Source organism: Lissotriton helveticus, chromosome 6, assembly GCF_964261635.1.
Source record: "Lissotriton helveticus chromosome 6, aLisHel1.1, whole genome shotgun sequence".
In the NCBI taxonomy this organism is placed as follows: Eukaryota; Metazoa; Chordata; class Amphibia; order Caudata; family Salamandridae; genus Lissotriton; species Lissotriton helveticus.
The window spans coordinates 101326288-101353342 of record NC_136067.1 but is presented as its reverse complement, the minus strand read 5'-3'; the positions used below and the strand labels follow the sequence as shown (position 1 = coordinate 101353342).

At 49.9% G+C, this 27055-nt stretch overlaps 1 protein-coding gene across 5 annotated transcripts in view; it reads left to right on the top strand.

Moving 5' to 3' along the window:
* The window catches only part of LOC144762286 (uncharacterized), a 729681-nt gene extending 704882 nt beyond the window's left edge, over positions 1 to 24799 (top strand). For all 5 annotated transcript variants that reach the window (XM_078647423.1, XM_078647425.1, XM_078647427.1 and 2 more), the window contains one exon: positions 20962 to 24799. In XM_078647423.1, coding sequence (XP_078503549.1) covers positions 20962 to 24093 — 3132 coding nt within the window. In that variant the 3' untranslated portion in view covers positions 24094 to 24799. The remainder of the gene's footprint in view (positions 1 to 20961) is intronic.
* The last annotated feature ends 2256 nt before the right edge of the window (positions 24800 to 27055 follow it).

The window sequence follows — 27055 nt, the reverse complement described above, 5'->3', positions numbered from 1 at the left end:
TCAAGAGAAAGAGACTCTGCCACCTCACCTACTCTTTTTGAACCCATACAATCCTATGGACAAGACTATACCTATTCTCCCACACCTGCCACTGAAGATGTGGAGGTAGAGTACAATGAGGGCCAGTTTAATTATCCCATTGACACAAGCCAGGAGTCGTCCCAACCATGGACTGACCCTGTTGACCCTGATGAACCACACACCACCCCTGACACTCAGTCCTATGCGGTCAAAACATCGCCTACTGAGGATACTGCTGCGTTTAACTCATTGATTGAGAGGGCAGCCCTTAACCATGATGTGGACATGCACGCTGACCCAGGGACACCCCCGCGCCGCACGGCCACCAGCTGCTGCGTGTGCCCCTTGCCCTGCCACCTCTGCCTCGCTGCCGCTGACCACGCCCCCTCCGGCGTGCTCCGCGATCGCCTGCCGGCTCTCCTGTTACTGCTGCTAGGTGTTGTCTTTTGCCTTGTTTTTGCCGCCATTTGTGCCTGTTTTTAGTGATTTTGTTGTGCCTGTGTTTACGTTTTCCTTCCTGGTTGTCCGCCTACCTCGCCGCCCTCCGCTCTCCCTTCCCGCCACCACCGCTTTCCCACGCCCCTTTTCTCTTCTGTACCCTCCCCGCTCCCGCCTCCCAGCTGCTCCGCCCACCCGCGCACTTGGCCTTAAATGGCGACCGTGCGACGCAGGTGAGTGTGACCCACTTGTGGGACACCCCCGCGCCGCACGGCCACCAGCTGCTGCGTGTGCCCCTTGCCCTGCCACCTCTGCCTCGCTGCCGCTGACCACGCCCCCTCCGGCGTGCTCCGCGATCGCCTGCCGGCTCTCCTGTTACTGCTGCTAGGTGTTGTCTTTTGCCTTGTTTTTGCCGCCATTTGTGCCTGTTTTTAGTGATTTTGTTGTGCCTGTGTTTACGTTTTCCTTCCTGGTTGTCCGCCTACCTCGCCGCCCTCCGCTCTCCCTTCCCGCCACCACCGCTTTCCCACGCCCCTTTTCTCTTCTGTACCCTCCCCGCTCCCGCCTCCCAGCTGCTCCGCCCACCCGCGCACTTGGCCTTAAATGGCGACCGTGCGACGCAGGTGAGTGTGACCCACTTGTGGGACACCCCCGCGCCGCACGGCCACCAGCTGCTGCGTGTGCCCCTTGCCCTGCCACCTCTGCCTCGCTGCCGCTGACCACGCCCCCTCCGGCGTGCTCCGCGATCGCCTGCCGGCTCTCCTGTTACTGCTGCTAGGTGTTGTCTTTTGCCTTGTTTTGCCGCCATTTGTGCCTGTTTTTAGTGATTTTGTTGTGCCTGTGTTTACGTTTTCCTTCCTGGTTGTCCGCCTACCTCGCCGCCCTCCGCTCTCCCTTCCCGCCACCACCGCTTTCCCACGCCCCTTTTCTCTTCTGTACCCTCCCCGCTCCCGCCTCCCAGCTGCTCCGCCCACCCACGCACTTCGCCTTAAATGGCGACCGTGCGGACGCGCAGCGGTCACGCGCAGCGGGCGCGCCGATTGTGCGCCGAAGGCGCGCCAAAGGTAAGCCCGTCTGCGCCCGTCCGCGACCGGATCGCGACCAACGCCAGGACCCCTGGTCCCCACCGACGGAAGCCGACCCGACGAACCTACACCGCCGCCGATCTCACCGCACTCGACACCGGCCGCATCCCAGGATGTCATCGAGCCGCCCCGAAGCACACCCACGGACCCTTCAGCTGCCACGCCTGCAAGTTCACCTGCATCCGGACCTTCCCTGCACCCGCCAAGCCGAACACCAGCAGCAACCACCTCAAGTGCATCCTGCTCAACACCCGCTCCGTCCACAGACACGCCGTAGAACTCTGGAACCTCCTCGACACCACCGCCCCTGACGTGGCCTTCCTCACCGAGACCTGGATGAACGCCTCCTCAGCCCCAGACATCGCCATCGCCATCCCGGAGGGCTACAAGATCATCCGGAGGGACCGCACCGCCAACCAGACGGGAGGAGGCATCGCCATCATCCACAGAGACACCATCCGCATCACGACCAACACCGACGACACCCTAACCACCGCTGAACACCTGCACTTCCAGATCCACACCAACCCGAAGACCACCCTCAGAGGCACCCTGATCTACCGACCCTCGGGTCCACGCACACGATTCAGCGAGGACATCGCCGACTTCGCCAGCCCGCATGCCCTCCCCTCCGCCGACTACATCCTCCTGGGGGACCTCAACAGCGACCGCAACACCATCAGCCTGCTCGACAACCTCGCCAACCTCGGACTCAAGCAACTGGTGACCACCCCCACCCACCTCGCCGGACACACACTCGACGCCGTCTTCTCATCCAGCAAAGACGTCACCTTCAGCCACACAACAGGACTCTACTGGACGGACCACAGCTGCGTCCACTTCAGCTTCAAAAGAACGACGATCCACCAACACCAGCAACAGGTTGCCCGAAGAAGCTGGAACAAGATCACAGCCGACCAGCTCACCGCTTCCTTGAGCCAGCACCCCCCCGCCAGCTCAGCGAACCCCAGCCAGGCCTCCGACAACCTCACGAAGTGGATCAACAACAGCGCGGACGAACTCGCCCCTCTGAGAACCCCGCCCAGCAGACCCTGCAGCAGAAAAACACCATGGTTCACCGATGAACTCAAGAGCTCCAAGAAGAACTGTCGAGCCCTCGAGAAAGTCTGGAGAAGGGAACCAACGACGGACAACATGACCACCCTCAAGCTCGCCACCCGGAAACACCACCAACTGATCCGCGCCACCAAGAAAAATACATACAAGGACCGGCTGGACAACAACGCACACGACAGCAAGGAACTCTTCAACATCGTGAAAGAGCTCTCCAACCCCAACGCCGGAAACAATGACATCACCCCGTCGCAGGACCTCTGCAACTCCCTCGCATCCTACTTCCACAACAAGATCGCGGACATACACAACAGCTTCAGCAACCAACCAACGCAAGCCACAACCGCAACAACGCCACCCACCACCACCCTCCGCACCTGGACGCCGATCAGCACCGAAGACACCATCCGCACAATGAACTCCATCCATTCCGGATCTCCGACTGACCCCTGCCCTCACCACGTCTTCAACAAGGCCGACGCTGTCATCGCACCCCACCTGCGGGACATCATCAACACCTCCTTCGACACCGCCACCTTCCCTGAGAGCTGGAAGCACGCCGAACTCGGGGCTCATCTCAAGAAACCCACAGCAGACCCCACCGACCTCAAAAACTACCGTCCCATCTCGCTCCTCCCGTTCCCGGCCAAAGTCATCGAGAAGACCGTCAACAAACAGCTGGCCGCCTTCCTCGAGACGAACGGATCCCTCGACCCCTCACAGTCTGGCTTCCGAGCGAACCACAGCACCGAGACCGCCCTCATCGCGGCCACCGATGACATACGAACTCTGATGGACGACGGAGAGACAGCGGCCCTCATCCTCCTGGACCTCTCCACGGCTTTCGACACTGTCTGCCACCGCACTCTAATACAGCGCCTCGGCAACATCGGAATCCAGGACAAGGCACTGGAATGGATCGTCTCCTTTCTCGCCGGAAGAACCCAAAGAGTCCGCCTACCACCGTACAAGTCAGAGGCCACCAAAGTCATCTGCGGCGTCCCTCAAGGATCCTCACTGAGCCCCACCCTCTTCAACGTCTACATGAGCCCCCTCGCGGCCATCGCACGCCAACACAACCTCAACATAATCTCCTACGCCACCCAGCTGATCCTCTCCCTGACCAACGACCCCGCCACCGCCAGAGCCAACCTGCACGAAGGGATGAGAGAGGTAGCCGAATGGATGACGACCAGCCGCCTGAAACTGAACTCGGACAAGACGGAGGTCCTCATCCTGGGCTCCGCGCCCTCCGCCTGGGACGACTCCTGGTGGCCCCCCGCCCTGGGCACCGCACCCAAACCGACGGACCACGCACGCAACCTGGGCTTCATCCTGGACTCCTCCCTCTCCATGACCAGACAAGTAAACGCCGTCTCCTCGTCTTGCTTCTACATCCTGCGCATGCTACGCAAGATCTTCCGGTGGATCCCCACCGAGACAAGGAAGACGGTCACCCAGGCCCTCGTCACCAGCCGACTGGACTACGGCAACGCCCTCTACGCCGGAACCACCGCCAAGCTCCAGAAGAGACTCCAGCGGATCCAGAACGCCTCGGCCAGACTCATCCTCGACATCCCCCGACGCAGCCACATCTCCGGACACCTGAGAGATCTGCATTGGCTCCCGGTCAACAAGAGAATCACCTTCCGTCTCCTCACCCACGCACACAAAGCCCTACACAACCAAGGCCCGAGCTACCTCAACAACCGGATCAACTTCTACACCCCCAAGCGCCTCCTCAGATCAACCAGCCACGCCCTCGCCGCCGTCCCCCGCATCCGAAGAGCGACAACAGGAGGAAGGTCCTTCTCCTACCTGGCCGCCAAGACCTGGAACTCACTCCCAACCGACCTGCGCCTGACCCAAGACCACCTCTCCTTCAGGAAGAAGCTCAAGACCTGGCTGTTCGAGCAGTAACGGCACCCCCCCCCCCCCCCCCCCCCCCATACCAGCGCCTTGAGACCCTACGGGTGAGTAGTGCGCTATATAAATGACCTGATTGATTGATTGATTGATTGATTCTGTTTGATACCTTCTCAACCTCAGAAAGATCTGTAAAAACATTGCCTATGCTCAAAGGTGTGCTCAAACATGCTGGTGACATTTTTAAAGAGCCAACAAAGGCAAGGGTGATAAACCCCAGGATTGAGAGGAAGTACCGTCCTGCACCTATAGACCCTACGTATATCAGGGGCCAGCTCCCGTTGGACTCCTTGGTGGTGGCTAATGCTCGTAAGAGAGCAAACTCTCAAACAAGTGGTGATGCTCCTCCTCCGGACAAAGAATCCAAGATCTTGGAAGCTTCTGGCAAACGTGTAGCAGCTCAAGCGGCTAATATTTGGAGAATCTCAAATACAGAGGCCCTATTAGCAAGATATGATAGGGCTCACTACGACACGTTAGAGCAGCTACTGCAACACCTGCCTGATGCTTATAAGGAGGGGGCAGAAATGCTCATACAAGAGGGGAAGTTAATCTCAAACGCATCTATTAAATGTGCGTTAGATGAAGCTGACACAGCGGCTAGGGCCATCAACACTAGTGTAATGCTCAGGAGGCATGCCTGGCTCCGCATCTCTGGTTTCAAGTCAGAGATCCAAACAACTCTGCTTAATCAGCCAGTTAACCCTGACTTTCTATTTGGTCCCGAGGTAGACACCACCCTAGAAAAAATAAAAAAAATACACTGAAACTGCCAAATCCATGGGAGCTCTACAGTCACAGCAGTTCCGGGGCGGTTCCTTTCGTCGCTCCGGTAACAGGGGAGCGTCTAGAGGACAAACGTCGCAACAAACCCAATACAGCAAAGGAGGCACACAAACCACCTATAACAAAAACAATAGAGGTGGATACTGTGGGAACAGCACCAAAGGCAGAGGACGAGGAAATAACAATGCCAGATCCTCCGCCACTAATAAACAGTGACGTCTTGTCACTGCCCCCAGACCATATAACACCGGTCGGGGGAAGACTTCAGCAGTTCCTGCCAGTCTGGGAAGGCATTACCACAGACAGGTGGGTGAGACAACTTATACAACACGGATATTGTCTAGAACTAACCTCCACACCACCCAACATACCCCCAAGGCACCGTCCTATGTCCGCAGAGCACATGCACTTATTGCAGCAAGAAGTCATATCCATGCTGCAAAAAGGGGCCATAGAACTCGTGCCTTTAGAACAACAGGGTACAGGGGTGTACTCACTGTACTTCTTAATCCCAAAAAAGGACGGGTCTCTCAGGCCCTTCTAGACCTCAGACCCTTGAACGCATACATCCTGTCAGAACACTTTCACATGCTCCCTTTGCAGCAAGTTCTACCATTGCTCAGTCAGGGAGATTTCCTAGCGACACTAGATCTGAAGGATGCATATTTCCACATTACCGTTCACCCCAGTCACAGGAAATATCTCAGGTTCACCATCAACAATCAGCATTACCAGTTCAAGGTCCTGCCTTTCGAGGTCACTACTGCCCCCAGAGTGTTTACCAAGTGCTTAGCGACAGTAGCGGCACACCTTCGGAGACAACGCATCCATGTCTATCCATATCTGGACGACTTGCTTGTCCAAGCAAAGTCGGCCCAGCAATGTGCCAGTCACATGTCCCGCACAATTCACCTCCTACACAGTCTAGGATTTTCCCTAAATTACCAAAAATTCCATCTACGACCTGCACCTATCCAACAGTACTTAGGCGCAGAAATAAACACTCTGACAGCAACGGCACGGCCAAACTCAGCGAGAGTCAACAGCATGCAGGTGCTCATTCAAAAATTCAGGCCCCAGCACTCACTCCCAGCGCAAGTGTTCATGCAACTAATAGGCATGATGGCCTCCTGTATCTTTATAGTCCCACACGCGAGGCTGCACATGCGTCCGCTTCAGGAGTGCTTAGCGCAACAGTGGAACCAGGCTCAGGGACAGTTGAAAGACCTAGTGTTGGTGACCGGTCGTGCATACCGCTCTCTGCATTGGTGGAACACACAAAACCTTTGCAGGGACGACCGTTCCAAGAGCCTGTACCACAGATAGTGCTGACTGCGGATTCATCTCTCCAGGGCTGGGGAGCGCATGTCCTCAATTACACGGTGCAGGGACTATGGACAATACAGCAGCAAAAGATGCACATCAACCTACTAGAACTGACGGCAATCTTCATGGCAATGAAGGCGTTCAAGTTGCATTTGTGCAACAAAGTCGTGCTGATCCGGACGGACAACATGACTGCAATGTATTACATCCAGAAACAGGGAGGGACACACTCTACACAATTGTCACACCTAGCACAGTGCATGTGGAAGTGGGCCATTCAAAGGAACATGTTCTTCATGGCGGAACACCTCCCAGGCAAGGACAACCAGATGGCGGACCTGCTCAGCAGACACAGCCATCAAATGCACGAGTGGGAGATACATCCCTCAGTGCTACAACCGTATTTCCAGCAGTGGGGTCATCCAGAGATAGACCTATTTGCCACACAAGAAAACGCAAAATGCCGCACCTTCGCCGCCAGGTTCCCACACCCGCAGTCTCAGGGCAATGCGATATGGATGAACTGGTTGAACAGATTTGCGTACGCTTTTCCACCAGCACCACTCATACCGCTGGTAGCGCGCAAACTGAGGCAGCACTCCATGACCCTCATCCTAGTTGCTCCAACGTGGGCAGGGCAAGCATGGTACACCACGTTCCTAGAACTTTCAGTGGTGCCCCACCAGCGACTAAAACTCACACCCAGTCTCCTCACTCAGAGCCATGGAGTCATTCAGCACCCAGATCCGCAACAGTTGAGCCTTGCAATATGGCTCCTGAGGTCATAGAGTTTGGCTACCTGGACCTGCCCCCTGACTGTATGGCCATCTTCAAGGAGGCTAGGCGGCCTACAACCAGAGCGTGCTATGCGGCAAAATGGAAGCGTTTTGTCATCTATTGTTCCAATAATAACATAAATCCGCTAGATGCATCAACGCAAAACATCATATGTTATTTATTGCACCTATACAGATGGAATCTGGCATATAGTTCCATCAGTATACATTTAGCTGCGATGGCAGCTTCTCTTCAAAACAGACAGCACCTTTCCCTTTTCAAAGGGCCTGCCATTAAAGCTTTTATGGAAGGACTCAAAAGGGTAATTCCTCCAAGACACCCGCCTTCGCCTATCTGGAATCTAAACATAGTTCTCACCAGACTCATGGGTCCACCATTTGAACCTCTTCACTCTTGTGAGATACAATTTCTGACATGGAAAGTGGCTTTTCTGGTAGCGATCACATCGCTAAGACGGGTTAGTGAGCTGCAAGCCCTCACTATTCAGGAGCCTTTCATTCAGATTCATGCTAATAGGGTGGTGCTGCGTACCAACCCTAAATTTGTGCCTAAGGTAGTGAGTGTCACAGTTCCACATTAACCAAAATATTGAGCTGCCAGTATTCTTCCCAAATCCTGATTCAGTGGCAGGCAGAGCACTACACACACTAGATGTTAAGAGGGCTCTCCTGTATTACATAGACAGGACTAAAGATTTCAGGAAAACTAAGCAACTGTTAGTTGCCTTATCTCCACAGCACAAAGGCAACCCAATTTCAAAATCAGGTATAGCCAGATGGACTGTTAAATGCATCCAGATCTGTTATCAAAAGGCTAAACGCACATTAACAGTTCCCCCAAGAGCGCATTCCACACGCAAGTTAGGGGCATCCATGGCTTTCCTAGGTAACATTCCTCTAGAGGATATATGGAGAGCAGCCACATGGACCACCATACACACATTCACCAAACACTACTGCGTGGATGTACACTCCAAACAGCAAGCTGCTGTAGGTCAGGCTGTTCTCAGAACTCTTTTCAAACTGCTGCAGCTGGCACAGGCAACCGCCGCTAAGGAGGGTAAATGTAAATGTAAATGTATTTCGATTTATATAGCGCACGAATCACCCAGGGGTCTCAAGGCGCTTGCTTAGGGAACCCGTCCTGGTATTCCCCTGTGAGATACCCCGGCAGGGTATTCACAAGGTGAAAGCCAGGCATCCCGCCGCGAGGGGCCGTAGTGGAGATTAACCAAGCTATTGCCCAGAGTCGCAGAGTGTGACCCCGTGAGTCGAGTAGGCACCGGAGCGAGAATTGTCGAGTCCGTGGAAATTTTGAGCCCGAGACCCACCGAGGCGGCGAATCGAACCCTGGTCCACGGCCGATCCCAGCTTCCGGGTCTGCCGCCTCTAACCACTGAGCCACGCTTCTCCACAAGGGGACTACTATTTATTCTATGCATAGATATAAATTCAGCAGCCCACATGCCTCGAACGGAATATGCTACTTACCAGTATGCATCTGTTCTTGGCATGTAGGGCTGCTGACATTTATATCGCCCGCCCTCCTCCCCGGTGCCTGTCGCAGCTGTAGCACTCATAATTATTCTCAAGCATGGTCATCACTTACTATATCATACTCCATCTCTGCCACAATGGCGAAAAACAATCTGAGCATGGAGAGGATGCCCATGCGCACTGTAGTCCAGGGGAGGAGCCACCTATCTCGTGATACTTCGAAGACTCTTCCAGGACAACAATGTGCAATCATCCGGACCCAACACTAGGCGGCGATCTATGCATAGATATAAATGTCACCAGCCCTACATGCCAAGAACAGATGCATACTGGTAAGTAGCATATTCCATCTGTTAAAAAAATTAGTTAGTGATGGATTCCTTACCGCCCTACTCATCCTCCCCTTTCTGCAAACTGATTTCTAGGGTTAAGGTCATCCTTTCAGGGCCCTAGGTTCAATGCACCAGTGGTCAGTATCTTGCATGGCTCTGCGTCCCTGTCGCGGAAAGTCGTGTACAGAACTGACGTCCGCGCGCGAGGGTGGCGTCTAAGTAGCTGCCGCAACGACATCTCTGCGACAACGACGGGCGCGGAGCCGAACGATGCCACCTTCCGACGCGCTGGGGTATTGCTGACGAAAACTTTCCGGATCCAGTCTGACGCCTGGGGGTAAATTTAAGGTAAGGAATCTATCACTAACTAATGTTTCTTACAGATATATCATTACCGAAGGTAAGTAACTTGTTCATCGTGCATACACCATCTTATGATCAATTAACATTTTGTGTTCTAATTGTGCAATAACGCTGAGCTGGTTATGAGAATCTAACTAAACAATCCTGTTTCTTGGTGCTGTCCCTAACCCATCATCCTGTCAGGAGCTGAGATGAGAAAACTGGAGCAACTGGCATGGAATCTGGTAGTGCTTTTTCATTAACAGAGTAGTTTCAGTTTTCCAACCACTAAAGGCTGCTAAAGTTCCTGCCTTTTCTCTCAAAGTGCTTATACAAATGCATGTAGTAGTGTTTTTCTTTTCCCTTTTGATAAACTAGTTACACAATTAGTTTACGATTGGTTTCTTCTTTTATACCGAAACAACAATTGACTAACAAATACACATTGTATGTATTGGGCTTGAGGATCCTGTGTGTGGGCAAGAAATATTCAGTGCTTATATTTTCAATTAGTATTTCCCTCTAAGGTGAACTAGGGTTACCGGAAAGAGTTTTCCTCCTATTGATATCAATAGATGCTTGAAGTTTTACTTCCGCAGGACAAGATTGTTCAAAAAGATTTTTGTTCCATTTAGACTTGCATGTTAAAGCCAATCTTTCTGCACACAGGGTATCTGCAGTAGGGTGGCTGCCTTGGAAATTGCCTACCTCTCACATGGCAAGGCAGGCAGGAACTCCCCTGTCTGAGGGGGTTGGTGGCAACATCATAACTGCATTCATATTCAGTCACACATATGCCTACATTGGGTCCGCAAGCATGTTTATCAATAAGGTGTACATCTTTCTACCGTTCCTTGAGATGTATTATTTCTTGTATGATTCAAAAAGATTAATGTATGAAGAAGCCAGTACTGGAAGTAATTTATGTATAGCACCTGTTTTCTGCTTTTGCTCTATTCTAATACATATACACTCAAAAACTTTCTCTTCACCTTTTTGAAGTTGCTGTTCATGCAGTCCTCTTAACAGTGCTGCAAATTGTTAACTACATTTCTTTACAGATGCTGCTTGCATCTCAAACCACTAACTAGTAAGGTTGTAGTTACAAATGATGATGCCCATGCCTTTAAGTAGGATGAGTCCTACCAGGTCTCAGGGCTGGTAGTACTTGAAAACTGACTTTGAAATGTGTCCCTACCAGGCCCTCTAATCATGTTCTTACGTTTTCAGGCTAAAACAGAACTATGTTGCAACAATGGCTGTAAAAAACCCTAAGGATTAGATATCAGCGATGTATACCCTGTTCAAAAGCTTTACTTCATCTTGCATTTGCTTTTCCACACGGTGTGTTTATGTAGTCTTTTTTCCAAATGGCATAGGATTGTTGTAGTCTGCCTCCTACGAACAGAATTGCCCCAAGGACCCTGGGTGAGTTCAGGCGGTGGTTTGGTGTTTGATGGTACATGATTGAGATGAGGCTGAACAAAGTGAGTTTCTCACAGTGCATGTACGTGAAACATAAAGTGTTCAGACTACATGCTTATTCAATCCTTGATCTCTATGTGGAGTGTACAGTGCAGCAGTCACACATTTTCCAGTTGTAATTAACTTTTTATGTGAAAGTGGTCTAAGAAAGTGTTTATAACTCGTTAAATATTTACAACAGCAACCAAAAATAAAATACTGTTTTTACAGGTGAGGACAGAGTGTGTGAGAGCGAGAGAGGGTATGGTGATGCAGGACTTAAAAAAGATGGTTGGGGAAAAAAGGTAGTGAGCGACTGCAGAAGAAACTGAAGAATGGGAGGGATTGAGGTCCATTCTTCCAGACCATAGTAATATTTAAATCTGAAAGAGACTATTGGTTATACTATCTACTTAGACGCCGCCCTCCCACGCTGACGTCAGTTTTGTTTTTACACGCCAGCCAGCGCAGATCTGGAAAAAAGGGAGAGGCGGAGATCAGAGGCTTCTGGTCTCCCGCGGAGTCCGGGCTCCACATCAGCCTTCTGGAGCTCCGGGCGATATGTCTTTTTTTTTTTTTTTTGGTAGAGTTTTATATAGCGCAAACTTGACCTGCAACCGAATCGGATATCAGAGCGTTTTACATAGCACCAGTTTTGCAGCGTGAATCTTTCTTGATTCACTATGCTGTGCATCATTCCGCGGTCTAGTGGTTGGGTCCGCAATCGTAGTCTTTTCTTTGTTTTTTTTTGGGGGGGGGGTTCGTAGCCCAGGTGGGTGTGAAACGTCCCACCTTTTGGTGTCCTTCCTGTGACGTCGGCATGCTTCCTGCGGAAGCTCCCACCCTTGGGCGCTATCCGCAGATTATTTTTTTCTCCGTTGGGTCTGGATCGTTCCCGAGAGGGCTCCAGAGATTTGGAGAAAAGAGAAGCCAAAGCCAAGTTTTTGGGAAGAAAAGACTTGCGAAGACGAAGTGAGACTACAGCATCGAAGGGGACGACGAAGGAAGAGGATCTTCGAGGAACTTCGACATCGAGAAGAGAATGCGCAATCAGGGGGCCCCCTGAACACAAGAGATGGACAACACACCATTCAAATTCTGCCGGAACTGCCACCGCAAGTACGCGCAGAAAGACCAACACCCAGTTTGCAACCTCTGCCTGCCGGTAGACCACGAAAGCAGGGAGTGCAACGCCTGCTCCGCCTTTAGGCCGAAGACCTTTCGAGTGAGAGAGAGGCAAAGAAGAGCTAACTTAGCCATGCAGGGCAAGGGCCAACCACCGTCCCTTCGAGACCTGGGACTCTCGACCGACGAGGAGGATTACGCCGCCGAAGAAGAAGACGGCTACACGGTCGTAGAGACCGATAATCCGAAGACTCCAGAAAAGGTAGTGGACTCGATGTCCCAAAAAGGCCCGAAAGACTCGACAGTCTGCCCAAGACTCTCAAAAAAATGAGGGCAAGACCCCGAAAGCGCCGACGCCGAAAGCTCCGGCGTCCGCAGCAACACCCAGGGCCAGCGGATCCTCACAGAAGGACTCCCAGGCGCCGAAGGGCGGCGACCAACCATGGTCGTCAAAAAGCGTCCACGAAAAGGAACGCTCGACGCTGAATACCTCTTCGACATCGACGAAGGACACAAGACCAGTCTCGACGCCGAAACCCGTCTCGACGCCGAAACCCGTCTCGACGCCGAAACCAGTCTCGACGCCGAAACCCGTCTCGGCGCCGAAACCCGTCTCGGCGCCGAAACCCGTCTCGGCGCCGAAACCCGTCTCGGCGCCGAAACCCGTCTCGGCGCCGAAACCCGTCTCGGCGCCGAAACCCGTCTCGGCGCCGAAACCCGTCTCGGCGCCGAAACCCGTCTCGGCGCCGAAACCCGTCTCGGCGCCGAAACCCGTCTCGGCGCCGAAACCAGTCTCGGCGCCGAAACCAGTCTCGGCGCCGAAACCAGTCTCGGCGCCATCAGGCCAGACTGAGACCAGCACAACCAATCAACGCCGAACAGGCTGCCGAGATGGAAACAAAGAAGAGAAGACTCGAGGCAGAGATGGGGAACATCCTGCAGCGAAAGAAAAATTTCGACGAAAGGATGAAAGCGTATACAATTCCGTCAAAGCCAAAGCCACCGGTGGTCGAGTTCGTCGAGGAAGAAGAGGAGTTCGAGGTCGAAGGACCGTCGGAAAGCCAGGAAGATCTGGAATATCCCTACTACGAGGAGGAGGAAGATGACGACCAGAGGACTTTTCAGGGCTCGTCCTACTCGGACACACAGGACCTAGAGTAGCAGGACCTCGAAGCCGAGAGTCCAGAAGTGGGAGTGGACACATCTGGCAAGGCCCTCGCCGCCTGACGACATTGGACTTTACAATTAAGTAGTCAAGAACGCAGCAGCGTTCAAAGTAAAACTCGAGGAGGAACAGCCGAAGGCGCATTTCCTCGTGGAAACACTGCTCCCAATACAAACTAGGAGCCAGTACCTGCCAATGCTCGAAAGCATCAAAGGACAAAGGAGAGAGGCCTTCAAAGAGCCTGCAACTTGTAAACCCGTCACACCCAGGACGGAGAAGAAGTACAAGCACTCCACCAAGGACCCACCCTACATCCAGGGAACGGTCACTGCAGACTCCATCATTGCGGCAACTGCAAGGAAAAGGGCCAATGTCCCCTCAACATCAGGACCACCTCCAGACAAGGAGAGCAGAAGGATGGACCTGACAGGGAGAAAGATAGAGAGGAATGCCGCAACACACTGGCGCATGGCCAATTCCAACGCCCTGCTGAACAGACACCAACACCAGATCCTGGACGACCTGGGCCAGTTAGTCAAACACCTCCCACAAGAATACCAGCAAAGAGCTACGCACCTGTTAGAGGAGGGGAAGAATGTGGCAAATTCTTGCCTAAAAACAGCACAGGACGGTGCAGACACAGCCAGCAGACTTATGATGCTGGGCATCACGGAAAAGAGACAAGATTGGCTCAGAATATCAGGCTTTAAACCGGAGGTGCAACACAACATCCTGAACACCCTGTTCAACGGCGAGACACTGTTCAGAGCACCAGTGGACGAAAAGCTCACCCAGCTGAAAAAGGACAACGACACCGCAAGATACATGGGGGCCTTGCAATTCAGAGGAACAAAGAGAGGGACCCCGTCACGGAGACCAAACGGGAGAGGGGGAAACCAGCAGGGAACGTCGCACCATACTTTCCACCAGTGCGACACACAGACGCAACAAGGCCAGCAAAAACAACACTGGCAATACCAACAGAGGGGCCAGTCCTTTTGCGGGAAGGGGAATGGCCGTGGAAACAACAGAAGAGGTGGACGACAACAACCCACCTCCAAGTGACTCTGCCACGCTACTAGTGCACACCCTTTCAAAAACTCCAGGGGTGGAGCACAGATACAACAAAGAGGAGTGGCTCGGACTAAACATGCAAGAGCATGTAACACCGGTGGGAGGAAGACTGAACCTTTTCTTCCAGGAGTGGAAGAAAATAACTACAGACAGATGGATTCTCAACACCATACAGTACGGATACTGCATAGAGTTGGAAAAAACACCACCAAACGGAAAACCAAAAAGAAGAGCACTAGCAAAGAAGGAACTAGAGCTACTTCAAAGGGAAGCACAAGAACTCCTGCAGAAAGAGGCTATCGATCCTGTACCTCCCATAGAGAGGAACAAGGGGGTGTACTCTACGTACTTCCTGGTACCAAAGGTAGACGAAACAATGAGACCCATCCTGGACCTAAGGTTCCTCAACAAATACAAAAAAAACAAAATTTCGAAATGACGTCCCTGCAAGAGGTTCTTCCACAGATACAAGGCGGGGACTTCATGGTCACCATAGACCTCAAAGATGCCTACCTGCACACCCCAATGATCAGGCGGCACAAACATCTGCTAAGATTTGTCATCAACACAGATCACTATCAATTCACGGCAATGGCATTCGGACTGAAATCAGCACCAAGGGTATTTACAAAGTGCCTTGCAGCAGTCGCAGCACACTTAAGGAGGGAAGGGATCCACGTATACCCTTACCTGGACGACTGGCTAATAAAGGCAAGATCATACAAGACATGCAAACGGCATGCACAGCGAGTGACAGATACACTGATGGCCCTGGGTTTCTCCATCCAGTGGGGAAAATCCTCAATGAACCCAGAACAAGTAAAAAATTTCCTGGGTGCACAGATCAACACCGTACAGGAGAAGGTGTTCCCCAGCGAGAAGAGAACGCTGGCACTGTTGAAGGAGGTGCGCCTCTACCAGAAGGGGCGTGCTCTGACAGTGAGGACGGCGAGCAAGATGATGGGCATGATGGCCTCATGCATACACATAGTGCCGAATGTACGACTCCACATGAGACCACTCCAGGAGTGGCTACAGGACCAATGGTCACAAGCTACAGGACCAATGGTCACAAGCTACAGGTTGTTGGGAAGACCTAGTGGTTGTAAAGCACATAGTGCACGAGGAGATATCATGGGGGAACAAAGGAAACATAACAAAAGGGAAGCCTCTAACACCACCAACACCAACTGTGACCATCACCACAGACTCATCCCAGAAGGGATGGGGAGCACACATGAAAAAACTCAGTGAGGGGTCTGTGGACACCAGCGGATGCGGTCAAACACATCAATTACCTGGAACTAAAGACCGTTTTCCTCGCACTAAAGGCATTCCAGACGAAGCTGTACAACCAAACGGTGTTGATCCAGACAGACAACACAACAGCGATGTTCTACATAAACAAGCAGGGAGGAACACAATCAGCCCCGCTGTCAGAACTAGCGCAGGAAATATGGAGATGGGCCGTCCCACTAAAAATAGATCTACTGGCGATTCATCTGCCAGGGAAGGACAACGTGGAAGCGGACTGGCTCAGCAGACAGACATTGGCTTCATACGAATGGGAGCTCAATGCCCAAGAGACAAGGAGACTGTTCGACAGGTGGGGAACACCATCGATAGACCTGTTTGCAACACGCCAGAATGCAAAATGCCAGCACTTCGCAACCAGGGGAAGGGTCACTGGGGAATGCCCTATGGATAAGCTGGTCAAAGACATTTGCTTACGCTTTTCCGCCGATCCCCCTGATACACAAGGTACTCAGCAAGTGCAGAACGAGCAACAAGACCCTGATACTGGTGGCACCACAGTGGGCCAGACAGACCTGGTACTCACAGATTATGGAGAAGACACAGAGTGCACCACACAGATTTGGGAGAAGGAAAGACCTACTCTCCATGCAAAACGGAGAGGTGTTGCTTCCAGAGCCGGAAAGCCTCAGCCTGGCAGCCTGGCTCCTGAGGACATAGTTTGCACACCTTAAATTACCTGAGAGCACCCTAAAGGTACTTCGAGAGGCAAGAAGACCTAGCACGCGGAAGTGCTACGTGGCCAAATGGAGGAGGTTCACACTATGGTGCAGAAAGGAAAAACTGCACAACAAGATGACAAGAGACTAAACAGTGTTAAATACCTCACACACCTGCTCGAGGCTAATCTGAGCTCATTCTCGCTAAGGGTACACCTGGCAGCCATAGTCGCTTACATTAGAGGAGAGACAGGGAAAAGCTTCATTACTTCACAAATTGTAAAAAGATTCTTGGAAGGTGCAAAGAGGATCGCACCGCCAAAGAGGTTACCAGCACCAGCGTGGAACCTCAACCTAGTACTGACGGAACTCATGAAAGCACCCTTTGAACCGATCCATAAGGCCTCCCTACAAATGCTAACTTTGAAAACAGATTTCCTGGTGGCAAACACCTGGCTGCACAGGGTGAGCGAGCTACAGGCGTTAACGCTACAAGAACCCTACATACAAATTCACAACGATAGGGTGGTGATGAGAACGGACCCACACTTTATGCCAAAGGTGGTGTCTAAGTTCCACATCAACCAAACTATTCAAATACCTAGTTTCTTCCAGAAACCAACGACAAACGCAGAAAGGGCACTGCACCCTCTGGACGCCAGACGAGCAGTCATGCACTACATAGAGAGAACTAAGGATCACAGAAAAACAAAAAAAAATGTCATTCGCAGACAGTTTCATGGGAAAAGTAGTTACTAAGGGGAGAATTGCACGATGGATCGCGCAAGCAATACAATTCTGCCACAAACAAGCCAGGCAAGAACTGGCAGAGGGGCCGCGGGCCCATTCAACCAGGAAAAAGGGAGCAACAATAGCCTTCCGTTCCGTCCCATTCAGGACATATGCCTGGCGGCAACACGGGCTTCAGTGCACGCGTTCACAAAACACTACTGTGTGGACATACAAATGAACAAAGAAGCAGAAGTAGGACAGAGGGTGCTTCAACACATATTCAAAAATCAAGGCTCATCTTCCACCCAGCCGCCACTATGATAACAAACCGCTACAAAGTCAATGCACAGCATAGTAAATCCTGAAAGATTCACCCTGCAAAACGAATAGTTTCCTACCTGTCGGTGTAGTTTTGCAGCTTGAAGATCTTTCTGGATTCACTAGCGAACCCACCCACCTCCTCCAGAAAGATGGGACTGGAGAAAGAGGTGGTAAAAACGGAGAAAAATACTTAAACAGACTTTTGAAGAAAAAAGCGGTGAAACAAATATTCAAACATTGCCATACTATTCGGAAACAAAACACAAACGGGGGGGAAAAAAGAATCCAACGATGGTGCCCAAGGGTGGGCGCTTACGCAGGAAGCATACCGACGTCACAGGAAGGACACCGACGTCACAGGAAGGACACCAAAAGGTGGGACGTCGACGCCCACCTGGGCTACGAAAAAAAAAAAACACAAAGAAAGACTACAATTCCGGACCCAACCACTAGACTGCGGAATAATGCACAGCATAGTGAATCCAGAAATATCTTCAAGCTGCAAAACTACACCGACAGGTAAGAGTAAGAAACTGTTTGTTACGTTACATGAGGACACACATTCATTTTTGTTTGGCACAGGGAGATTAAGTGATTTGCCCAGAATCACAGAATGTTCAGCGTCGTTACCGAGACTCAAACCCAGTTCCCCAGGTCCAACGCCCTAGCCGTCAGGCCAACTTCTCTCCCCCCTCCATTTGCAGTGAAGACATTCCTTCCCTCTGTCCTGGGAAGAGTAGTGCAGGTGTTCATGGACAAAACCACCGCCATGTAGTACTGCAACAAACAGGGCAGGGTGGTGTCATGGACCTTATGTCAAGAGGCTCTTCGCCTTTGGATGTGGCTGGAGCGCCAGGGCATATCCCTGGTGGTTCAACACCTGGCAGGTTCTCTGAACGCCAGGGCGGGCAAACTCAGCCACCGGTGCTTGGTGGATCACGAATGGCATCTTCACTCTGAGGTGGTGCTAGGTCTCTTTCAGCAGTGGGGAGAGCCTTGGTTAGATCTATTCGCCACCAAAGAGAACGTGCAGTGTCAGCAGTTCTGCATGTTGGAATTTCCAATGCGACACTTGCTAGGCAACGCTTTTCGTTGCGAGTGGAGTTGTGGTCTACTATACGCCGTTCCGCCTAGACCACTTTTGCCCAGAGTGCTGAAGATGATCAAGTGTGACGTGCCCAAGTTATTCTTGTGGCTCCGGACAGTGCACAAAGAGTCTGGTAACCCGAGCTCTTGAATCCGGCCATCGATCCTCCGATCAGACTGCCTCTTCGGGAGGATCTTCTGTTGCAGCAGCAGGGGACGGCCCTCAAACCTGTCCAGCCTCCACCCCCTTGCGTGGAGATTGAGCTGCGACAGTTGACAGCTTTTGGCCTTCCTCCCGAAGTCTGTAACGTTATCTTGGCAGCTAAGCGTCCCTCCACCAAAGCGGCATACACCTGTAGATGGAACAAATTTGTGGCCTGGTGCACAGCAAAGGCTGTTGATCCCATTTCTGCCCCTCTGTCAGAGGTTCTCCTCTTCATTCTTTCCTTGATCCAGCAGGGCTCTGCTCTGTGCACTCTCATGGGCTATCTTTTGGCCTTTCTTCGCCTTTCAGATCAGCCTTCTCTTTCAAGTCCCCTATTGAAAATCGTTACCTTAAGGACATGTTTCCTCCTATTCCGTTCGTAATGCCCCAGTGGGACTTGAATCTTGTTCTGATCTACCTTATGTGCGCTCCTTTCAAGCCGGTACTTACCTGTCCTCAGACTTTTGACACTCAAAACTGCCTTTTTGGTAGCCAATACCTCTGCTCGTAGGGTGAGTGAGCTTCAGGCTCTTCCTTCGAAACCTACTTTTCTGGCTGTTCATCCAGACAAGGTTGTCCTTCGGACTAGGCCTTCCTTTCTTCCCAAAGTGGTTACCTTTTTCCATATCGGTCAGACCATCACTTTGCCCACCTTCCTACTGCCCCCGTATCCTTCTAAAGAGGAGGAGAGGCTCCACTGTCTGGATCCAAAACGTGTGGTTTCATTCTATCTGGACCACACAAAACAATTTGGGGAGGATGATCAGCTCTTTGTTGGCTATGTGGGCGCTAAGAAAGATCGGGCCGTGCAAGAGCAGACATCTCTCGATGGGTCGTTCTTTGCATCAAGATTTGTTATTCCTTCGCGAAAAAGGAACCTCCAGTAGGGCTACGCGTCCATTCCACCTGGACGACGGCAGCCACAACTGCTTTGGGACGTGGAGTCCCCCCTCAGTGACATCTGTCAGGCAGCCACGTGGCTTCATTTCACACGTTCACCAAACATTACTGCCTGAACAGCCAAGTTCAGAGAGACGGCTTCTTTTGCCGTTCAGTTCTCCAGGACTTTCTGGTGTGAACTTAGTTCGCAGACCCACCTCCGGGGTTGTATTGCTGGAGTGTCTATTCTGAGGTAAGGTATCTATAACTAATAGTCTCTTTCAGATGATCAAGTTACTTATCTTCGGTAACAATATATCTGTAAGAGACATTTATTAGTTATAGATTCCTTACCGCCCCACCCATCCTCCCCGTTCTGCCAACTGACTTTAGAGTAAGGGACTCCCTCTCAGTGCCCTTGTTTTGTGCACCAGTGGTCAGTGTCTTGAATGGCTCTGCGCTTCTTGCGTGGAATGTCGTGTAAAGAACTGACGCGAGGGCGGCTTCTAAGTAGATACCGCGAAATCATCCCAGCGATCACGATGCTGATGAACGCAGTCGACCGACACGCAGGGGTACTGCTATGAAAACATTACTCTGGAACCAGTCTGACGTCTGGGGGTAATTCTAAGGTAAGGAATCTATAACTAATAAATGTCTCTTACGGATATATCGTTAGCGAAGGTAAGTAACTGTTCTTAAGTCTCATGTTTTCAGAATGGAGAAATGTCAATTTTATTTGTTCACAACAAAAACATTGCTTGTATGTGATAGTCATGATTTGCAAACCTGTAGGTCTGAAACTTGTTTGAAGCATATTTTCTATTTTGGGTGATATGTCTGAATACAGTAATAGAAACTCAGTCAGGGTCAAGTGGCACTGAGTGTGAACAGGATTTTTAATATTTAAAGCCATGCCCCTAATTCTTGGGCCACACCATTTAGAAAGGATTCCTAATTCTTCTTCTTTTGCCACACCCCTTTCAGGGACTCGTCCCGCTACATTTTTCATTCCACTTAAAGCACTGATACTGTCCATGATGAACTATCATTGTAGCTAAGCACGTTTTGTTTACTGCTGATGTCAGCAGGTTGTTGTAGATGTTTGATAATATAGCATATCACTTCTTTAAGAATGTGTTTACTAACATAACATAACACAAAGCAATTAGTAACAGTCATTAAAATGTGCATATTTAAATGAATTATACATTTTACTATTCAGACCCGTTAAAGGTAATTTAAATATTACATTGAGAGATTGTTTTTCAAAGTGATGTTTGTATTCTGAAAATAGTTTTTTGTTTTCACAGAAATATATTGAGAAGAACCTACTTTATGAGGAAAGAAGAAAATTGGACCGACAGGTTGGTCTGGCTGCTGTCAAGGAAGCAGATCGTCGACGCGCAAATGAGTTAAAACGCAAGCTGCAAGAACAGCCAAAAGAGGGAAGCGAGGAAAAGGACTCTAAAGTACCAAAGAAGGGAGACGAGCATTCGGCGAAGGACAAGATGGCCAGTAAAGATGAGTCTGCCAATCAGAATCTTAGTAAAAATGAAACTGCACAAAAGAGTAGCACTCAATCTGCATCTAAAAAGGATAAGGAAGACAAGGTAGATTCTGCTAAATATCAAGCAGTTTCCACCACTGTTTTTGGCAAGGTCAATTGGAAAAAGCCATCGCATGATAAAAAACCCCAGTCTGTGCCAAAAAGTGTTACAGTGGAAGAAGTCACAGACCAGGTAAAGAATGAACAGGAAAAAAACCTGGAGAATGGTAAGGAAGTAGGACGAGAGAACGACAAAGAAAAAGACCAAAAGGAAAGGCTTCGAGAAAAGCTGCGAGAGAGGCTAAGAGATATGGTCAAAGACTTGGATAAAGACATTGACAAGGTCAAGGATGTGTCGAAGGAGAAGGAGAAGAAGGAAAGGGACAGAGAAAGGGAGCGTGAAAGAGAAAGGGAGAAAGAGCGTGAAAGGGAGAAAGAGCGTGAAAGGGAGAAAGAGCGGGAAAGGGAGAAAGAGCGGGAAAGGGAGAAAGAGCGGGAAAGGGAGAAAGAGCGGGAAAGGGAGAAAGAGCGGGAAAGGGAAAAAGAGCGGGAAAGGGAGAAAGAGCGGGAAAGGGAGCGAGAGCGGGAAAGGGAGAGAGAGAAAGTAAGGGCAAGGGAAAGGGAGAAGGAAAGGGAACGAGAAAGGGAGAAGGAAAGGGAACGCGAAAGGGAGAAGGAAAGGGAGCGCGAAAGGGAGAAGGAAAGGGAGCGCGAAAGGGAACGCGAAAGGGAGAAGGAAAGAGAACGGGAAAAGGAAAGGGAACGGGAAAAGGAAAGGGAACGGGAAAAGGAAAAGGAAAGAGACAAAGAAAAAGAGAGTGAATCCCAGCTTGAGAAACAGGGTATTAAAATTAAGCTTGCTGGAAAACCAACCTTAACACAGTCAAATCCGTTTAAATCTAGTACTTCTAATTCACAAGCAAAAGGGAGTACTAACACATTAGTTCCAAGCACCAGGAGATCTGGCAGTGCCATGGTAACCAAACCATCCCCTGTGAATTCCACCAGGTCCTCTCCTACTGCAAAAGTAGTTTCTCCATCCAATAATTTGACATCAGACTTGTCCAAGAAGGTCTGTGGTAAAGATGAACATGTAAAGGAGACGCAAAAAAATGTGAAAGGTGATACAAATGTATCTAATGAGCCGAAAGGTGTAAAAGCTCCAGAGATGACAAAGCCTCATACCCAGTCTGCAGGGTTACCAACAGTTACACAGCCACTGTGGCCTCCAACACCACCATTACAACCGTTTGCTTCACCATTATGGCCACCAGTGCCAGTAACATATGGAATACAAACCAATCTAAATCCTACTGGGTTGCCGCAACCTTACACTCAACCTCAGTGGCCACCTGTCACAACACCATTTGGAATGCAGAACAATCCGACAACTCAAGAAACTCCTAAGCAATTTGCTCAGCCTCAGTGGCCATTAGTAGGAGCGCCATTTGGAAGAAAAAATATAAAGTACAATGTAAGAGCACCTGTAAGAAATGAAAATCAGTGGCCACAGATTTCTGTAGTGGCAGGAGCAGCAACCGGCGGCAAGGCGACAGGAAAAATGCCATCATTAACTATCCCTCAGATTTCACCTCTCCCCGTAACCCAAATTGCAAACATCCCAACATCGACTACTGTCGTTAAAAACACCTCTGTTTCCCCTAAACAGCCTCAACCTGCAGGAAATCAAAAGGCAACTAAATCCTCCCTTGCGTCAACAAGTGCTAAAGATCTATATGACATATTTTACAGCAGTGGTGCGAAGATATCCGCTGATACAAAGGTAAAAGGTTCCTCGACTGGAAAGGGGAATGTACAGAACTTGAACACTGCTAAAGTTAAGGAGACTAATGCAAAACCTAGCTCTCAACAAAACAGTAGTGCCATCGTGCACACTGAGAAAGCAAGTTCACTTTCTACCTCCAAAAGCAATAATCGTGCAGGTAGTAAAGGTGCATCTCGAGAAACCATTGTGGTTCCTCCTATAACCAGGGGTGCTAAAGTTGCACAGCCTACCATGTCAGCTACTACTTCCAAGGTTGATAAAGTTAGTCCACCACCCACGAAAGCTGGTGATTTAGTTGACTCCCAAAAGGATACAGTTTTAGGCATAATAATTAAAGAAGAACGCATTGATCCAGAGTTTGATGAAACTATTTCAGGAAATACTAAAGTAATAGAGCATAAACACAGCGATCTAGAAAGTGTGAATCTCGGTGCTTCCGCTGCACCATTAGAACCCAAGGCCGGCGTAATAGACGAAAACAAAAAGGAGGAGCCAAAATCTACAGCACAGCTTGTGGCAAGTGTGCCAACAACTGTTCTCCCAAACCCTCCAGAGAGTCAATCTGCCGTTACTCCAGAAGAAACGCAAGAAGATTTAGAAGGAGTGTTTGTTACGGAAGAGGATGAAGAAATGGAAGACGAGATAACGCCTGAGCCGTATGGATTAAACAGTTATTCTGTCTTCACAGCTTTCCGACAAGGAAATGTTGATGTGGAAAGCAGATCGTCTTCTTGGAATTCAGATCTCAAAAGTGCAAGTACTGATGCAGAAAGGAAGGAATATAATTTGTCTGACCCTGATGATCAAGTATGTGTAGCAGTAGATTCGGGTGAAGAAGGGCAGGACCTCTCTAGCCCAGAATCCTCTCCAAGAAATAAAAATCTCACAGATGAGATTGAAGGCAGCCCTGTTGATTCCTCTGAAATGTCCGCTATATGCTGTGATGGTGAGCTTGCAGCAGAGATGCCATGTAATGAGGCAGACGATGCAGAAATAGCAGCGTCTCCATCTGGAAAGGGTGAAGGTATGCTAAACCGGCAAGCAAAAATCAATGCAAAGACTTCTTTAAAAGAGTCGAGAAACTATGAGTTACGAAGGTTAAAGAAATAAATTATGTAAATATTCAAATATGTATGATTTTTGTATGTTTTAAGAGTGGTACTCTTTCTTTTAAATGTGTTCTAGTTTATCCTGTTAGTATTATGTATGGCTTATTTTTATGCTATTATTCTGTGGCATTTTGCAGACTTCTTAAAATGTAAACTACTCTAACATTTCATTACCTAAAAATTATCAAGTGCACGGGAAAAAGTAAATGATATAATTAAGAATTGGATGTAGAATACATAAGGATTTAAGAAAAAGATGTTAAATTTTTCTTTATTCCTGTAAACGTTAAATATATTTGTTGCAGAACACTTGTACAGTTTGGTATTTCTTTTGTATTGCCTTGTACATTTTCATAGGTTTTCTTCTCTATGAAGGGGCATCCAGACAAGAGTGGGGGAGTACAAGAAGGATGAACTTCAAACTGTCTTAAAAATAATTTGAGCTATTTAAATATAAAGGATGACAGTGTCTTTTCTTGCACTGAAAATTCAGGAACTGTTAATTCGCTCAAGAGATTAGAAGACATGATTTTCTGTGTCCGATTTGGATTGTACCTTGTCGCTTATACCTGTTTAAGTATTGAAGGGCATCTGATGCATTAAAAAATCCACCATTGCAGTTTTCAGTTTAGATGAACTTGTTTACGTATTTGCTTTAGGCACAATATGTTATTTGTTAATTACTTAAAATAAATGGTATAAGTGGATCCACATTTGTGCTAAGATTATTTTGTTTTAAAGTTTAGGAACGCCTTATTTTGTCGTTTAGTAGCAAGACCTTTAATCTGTGCATAATGAAACGTCTACTTTATCCTTAATGGGGCCATACAGTGAATAATGTTGCTGTGGATCTCAAAACCTATACTGTTGTGATCAAACAATCCTAGCAGGATGTTTTTCCTAGGTGAAAATTTAACATTTGTTCCAATGTTGATGCAAGCCCATTTTCCTTCCTGATAGTCATAAACGTTAGAATTATTCCTTACTGCTTGTTTGGTACTCAGAAAAAGAAACCTTTATCTACCCATGTTTCATAGAAAAACAAGGATCTAGCCATTCTGATGCAGGTACACCTCCATTGTGCTCTGGGGAAAGGCTACATTTTTGTGAATGTACTAATGTTCTATTATATCAAATGGCGCTTTTTACATAAAACTACTGGGGGGGGCTAATAGACATTCCGCTGGCTAGAGAACTTACCCGCTGGGCCGGTTGCTAGCTCCTGGGTTCCTCACGCTGTAGTCTCGCCTCTGCAGCACCGCCATCCCGCGGCTGGAGACTACAGCTCCCAGAGAGCCTTGCGGGCACTTCCTGCTTCCTCCCTTCAGCGCACCCGGAGGCGCTACTTAACAGAGACGCTCCCTCCGCGTCGCGGGACGCGCGCGGGCAACCGCTGGGCTAAGCCTGGGCAAAGGGCGGGCCCTCTGTGGCCTGAGGAGGCCTGAGGAGACTGGGCTGGGCCACAGACATTGATTCTGTAGATAAGGACTACAATCATTGAAGTGAGACTTTATTTTTTACTGTGATATTTGGGTGTTCGTGTAAAGTGACTTGTATTCTTGCCGACTGTTCCACTCCTTTTCATTGGTCCTCTTATTGAGAGTTCTACTTAGCTGGGGTGATGTCTAAATGCCAAGCAGATAAACCCATTTCAGGGATGGGTACTATGGATAATTATTTAGTCAAAAAAGTTAACCAAATAAATAATGACAGAAGGGCCTCTTTAGGTCGGGTAAATGCTTCACTGTTACAGGACGAGGTGCCTCTCTCAATAGTGGAGATACCCGCGCCTGATAATTTTAATAACATCAATAAGGATGTAACAATATCTGTAGCGCAGGTACATGTAGAAATACATGAAGACATGCACGATACCACTATTTAGGAGGCTGAAACAGAACAGGTACAGTTGGCACCAAGACCGGTGAGAAACTGTAGAAAATCTCAGCCTAAATGGGGGGGCAAGCATAATAAAAAAAAGAGAAATAGTTGCACCAGTTGATAATGGCCCGATTATAGGCTCCTGTCCTACTGAGGGACATAACGAGGGTGGTACTACATTACTAATTGATCAACTTGTGCAAACGCCGCGCTCAGCGCTCATCACTCACCCACCTCGGACCCAGCCTCCTGTGAGCCGCCACGCCTCGCCGGACCCGCTCCGCGGGTCCCGCTTCGTGGTTTGCAGCGGCTGCTGATTCCAGGGGCAACTTCCATACTAGTAGACCGGCAGGGCTGCGAGGGTAGAGCGGAGGACTCCACGGACCAGGAGTCCCCGCGCGCCCGTTTCCAGCTGGGCTCCTCTCCCTGCCGGCCCCGCCCCCATCACCGCAAGTCTTAAGGGGTTGAGAAGTGCACCTTCGGCGGATTCCTTGTGCAAACGCCGCGCTCAGCGCTCATCACTCACCCACCTCGGACCCAGCCTCCTGTGAGCCGCTTCGTGGTTTGCAGCGGCTGCTGATTCCAGGGGCAACTTCCATACTAGTAGACCGGCAGGGCTGCGAGGTTAGAGCGGAGGACTCCACGGACCAGGAGTCCCCGCGCGCCCGTTTCCAGCTGGGCTCCTCTCCCTGCCGGCCACGCCCCCCCGGTGCATCTTTTAAAAAGGAGGCAGTAGGCCCGCTGCGCGGGAGGGCGCCGGGAGAAGCCCGGGACAAGGGCGGGACCGTCTGTGGCCGTCCGGGGCCGATAGAGGCCGGGCCGGGCCCATTCCCTTAATCCCTGTCACATTTACGAACTAAGTAATGCCCTCGCCATCACCATGTGAAACCCTATCAAGGGAGGGGGCTTCCAGTATAGGGACGTTGGACAACTATTTTAAATCTGCCAAGGGAGAGGCGGGCAAAGAAACCTCACTAGAGAAACGTAGGGCGGAGCGTAGGCGCTCCATAGAATCTATGAAAAACAGATCTTTGACTGATATTATCCCCTACCCTATCTCTCAAGAAGAAGGTACGCTTCCT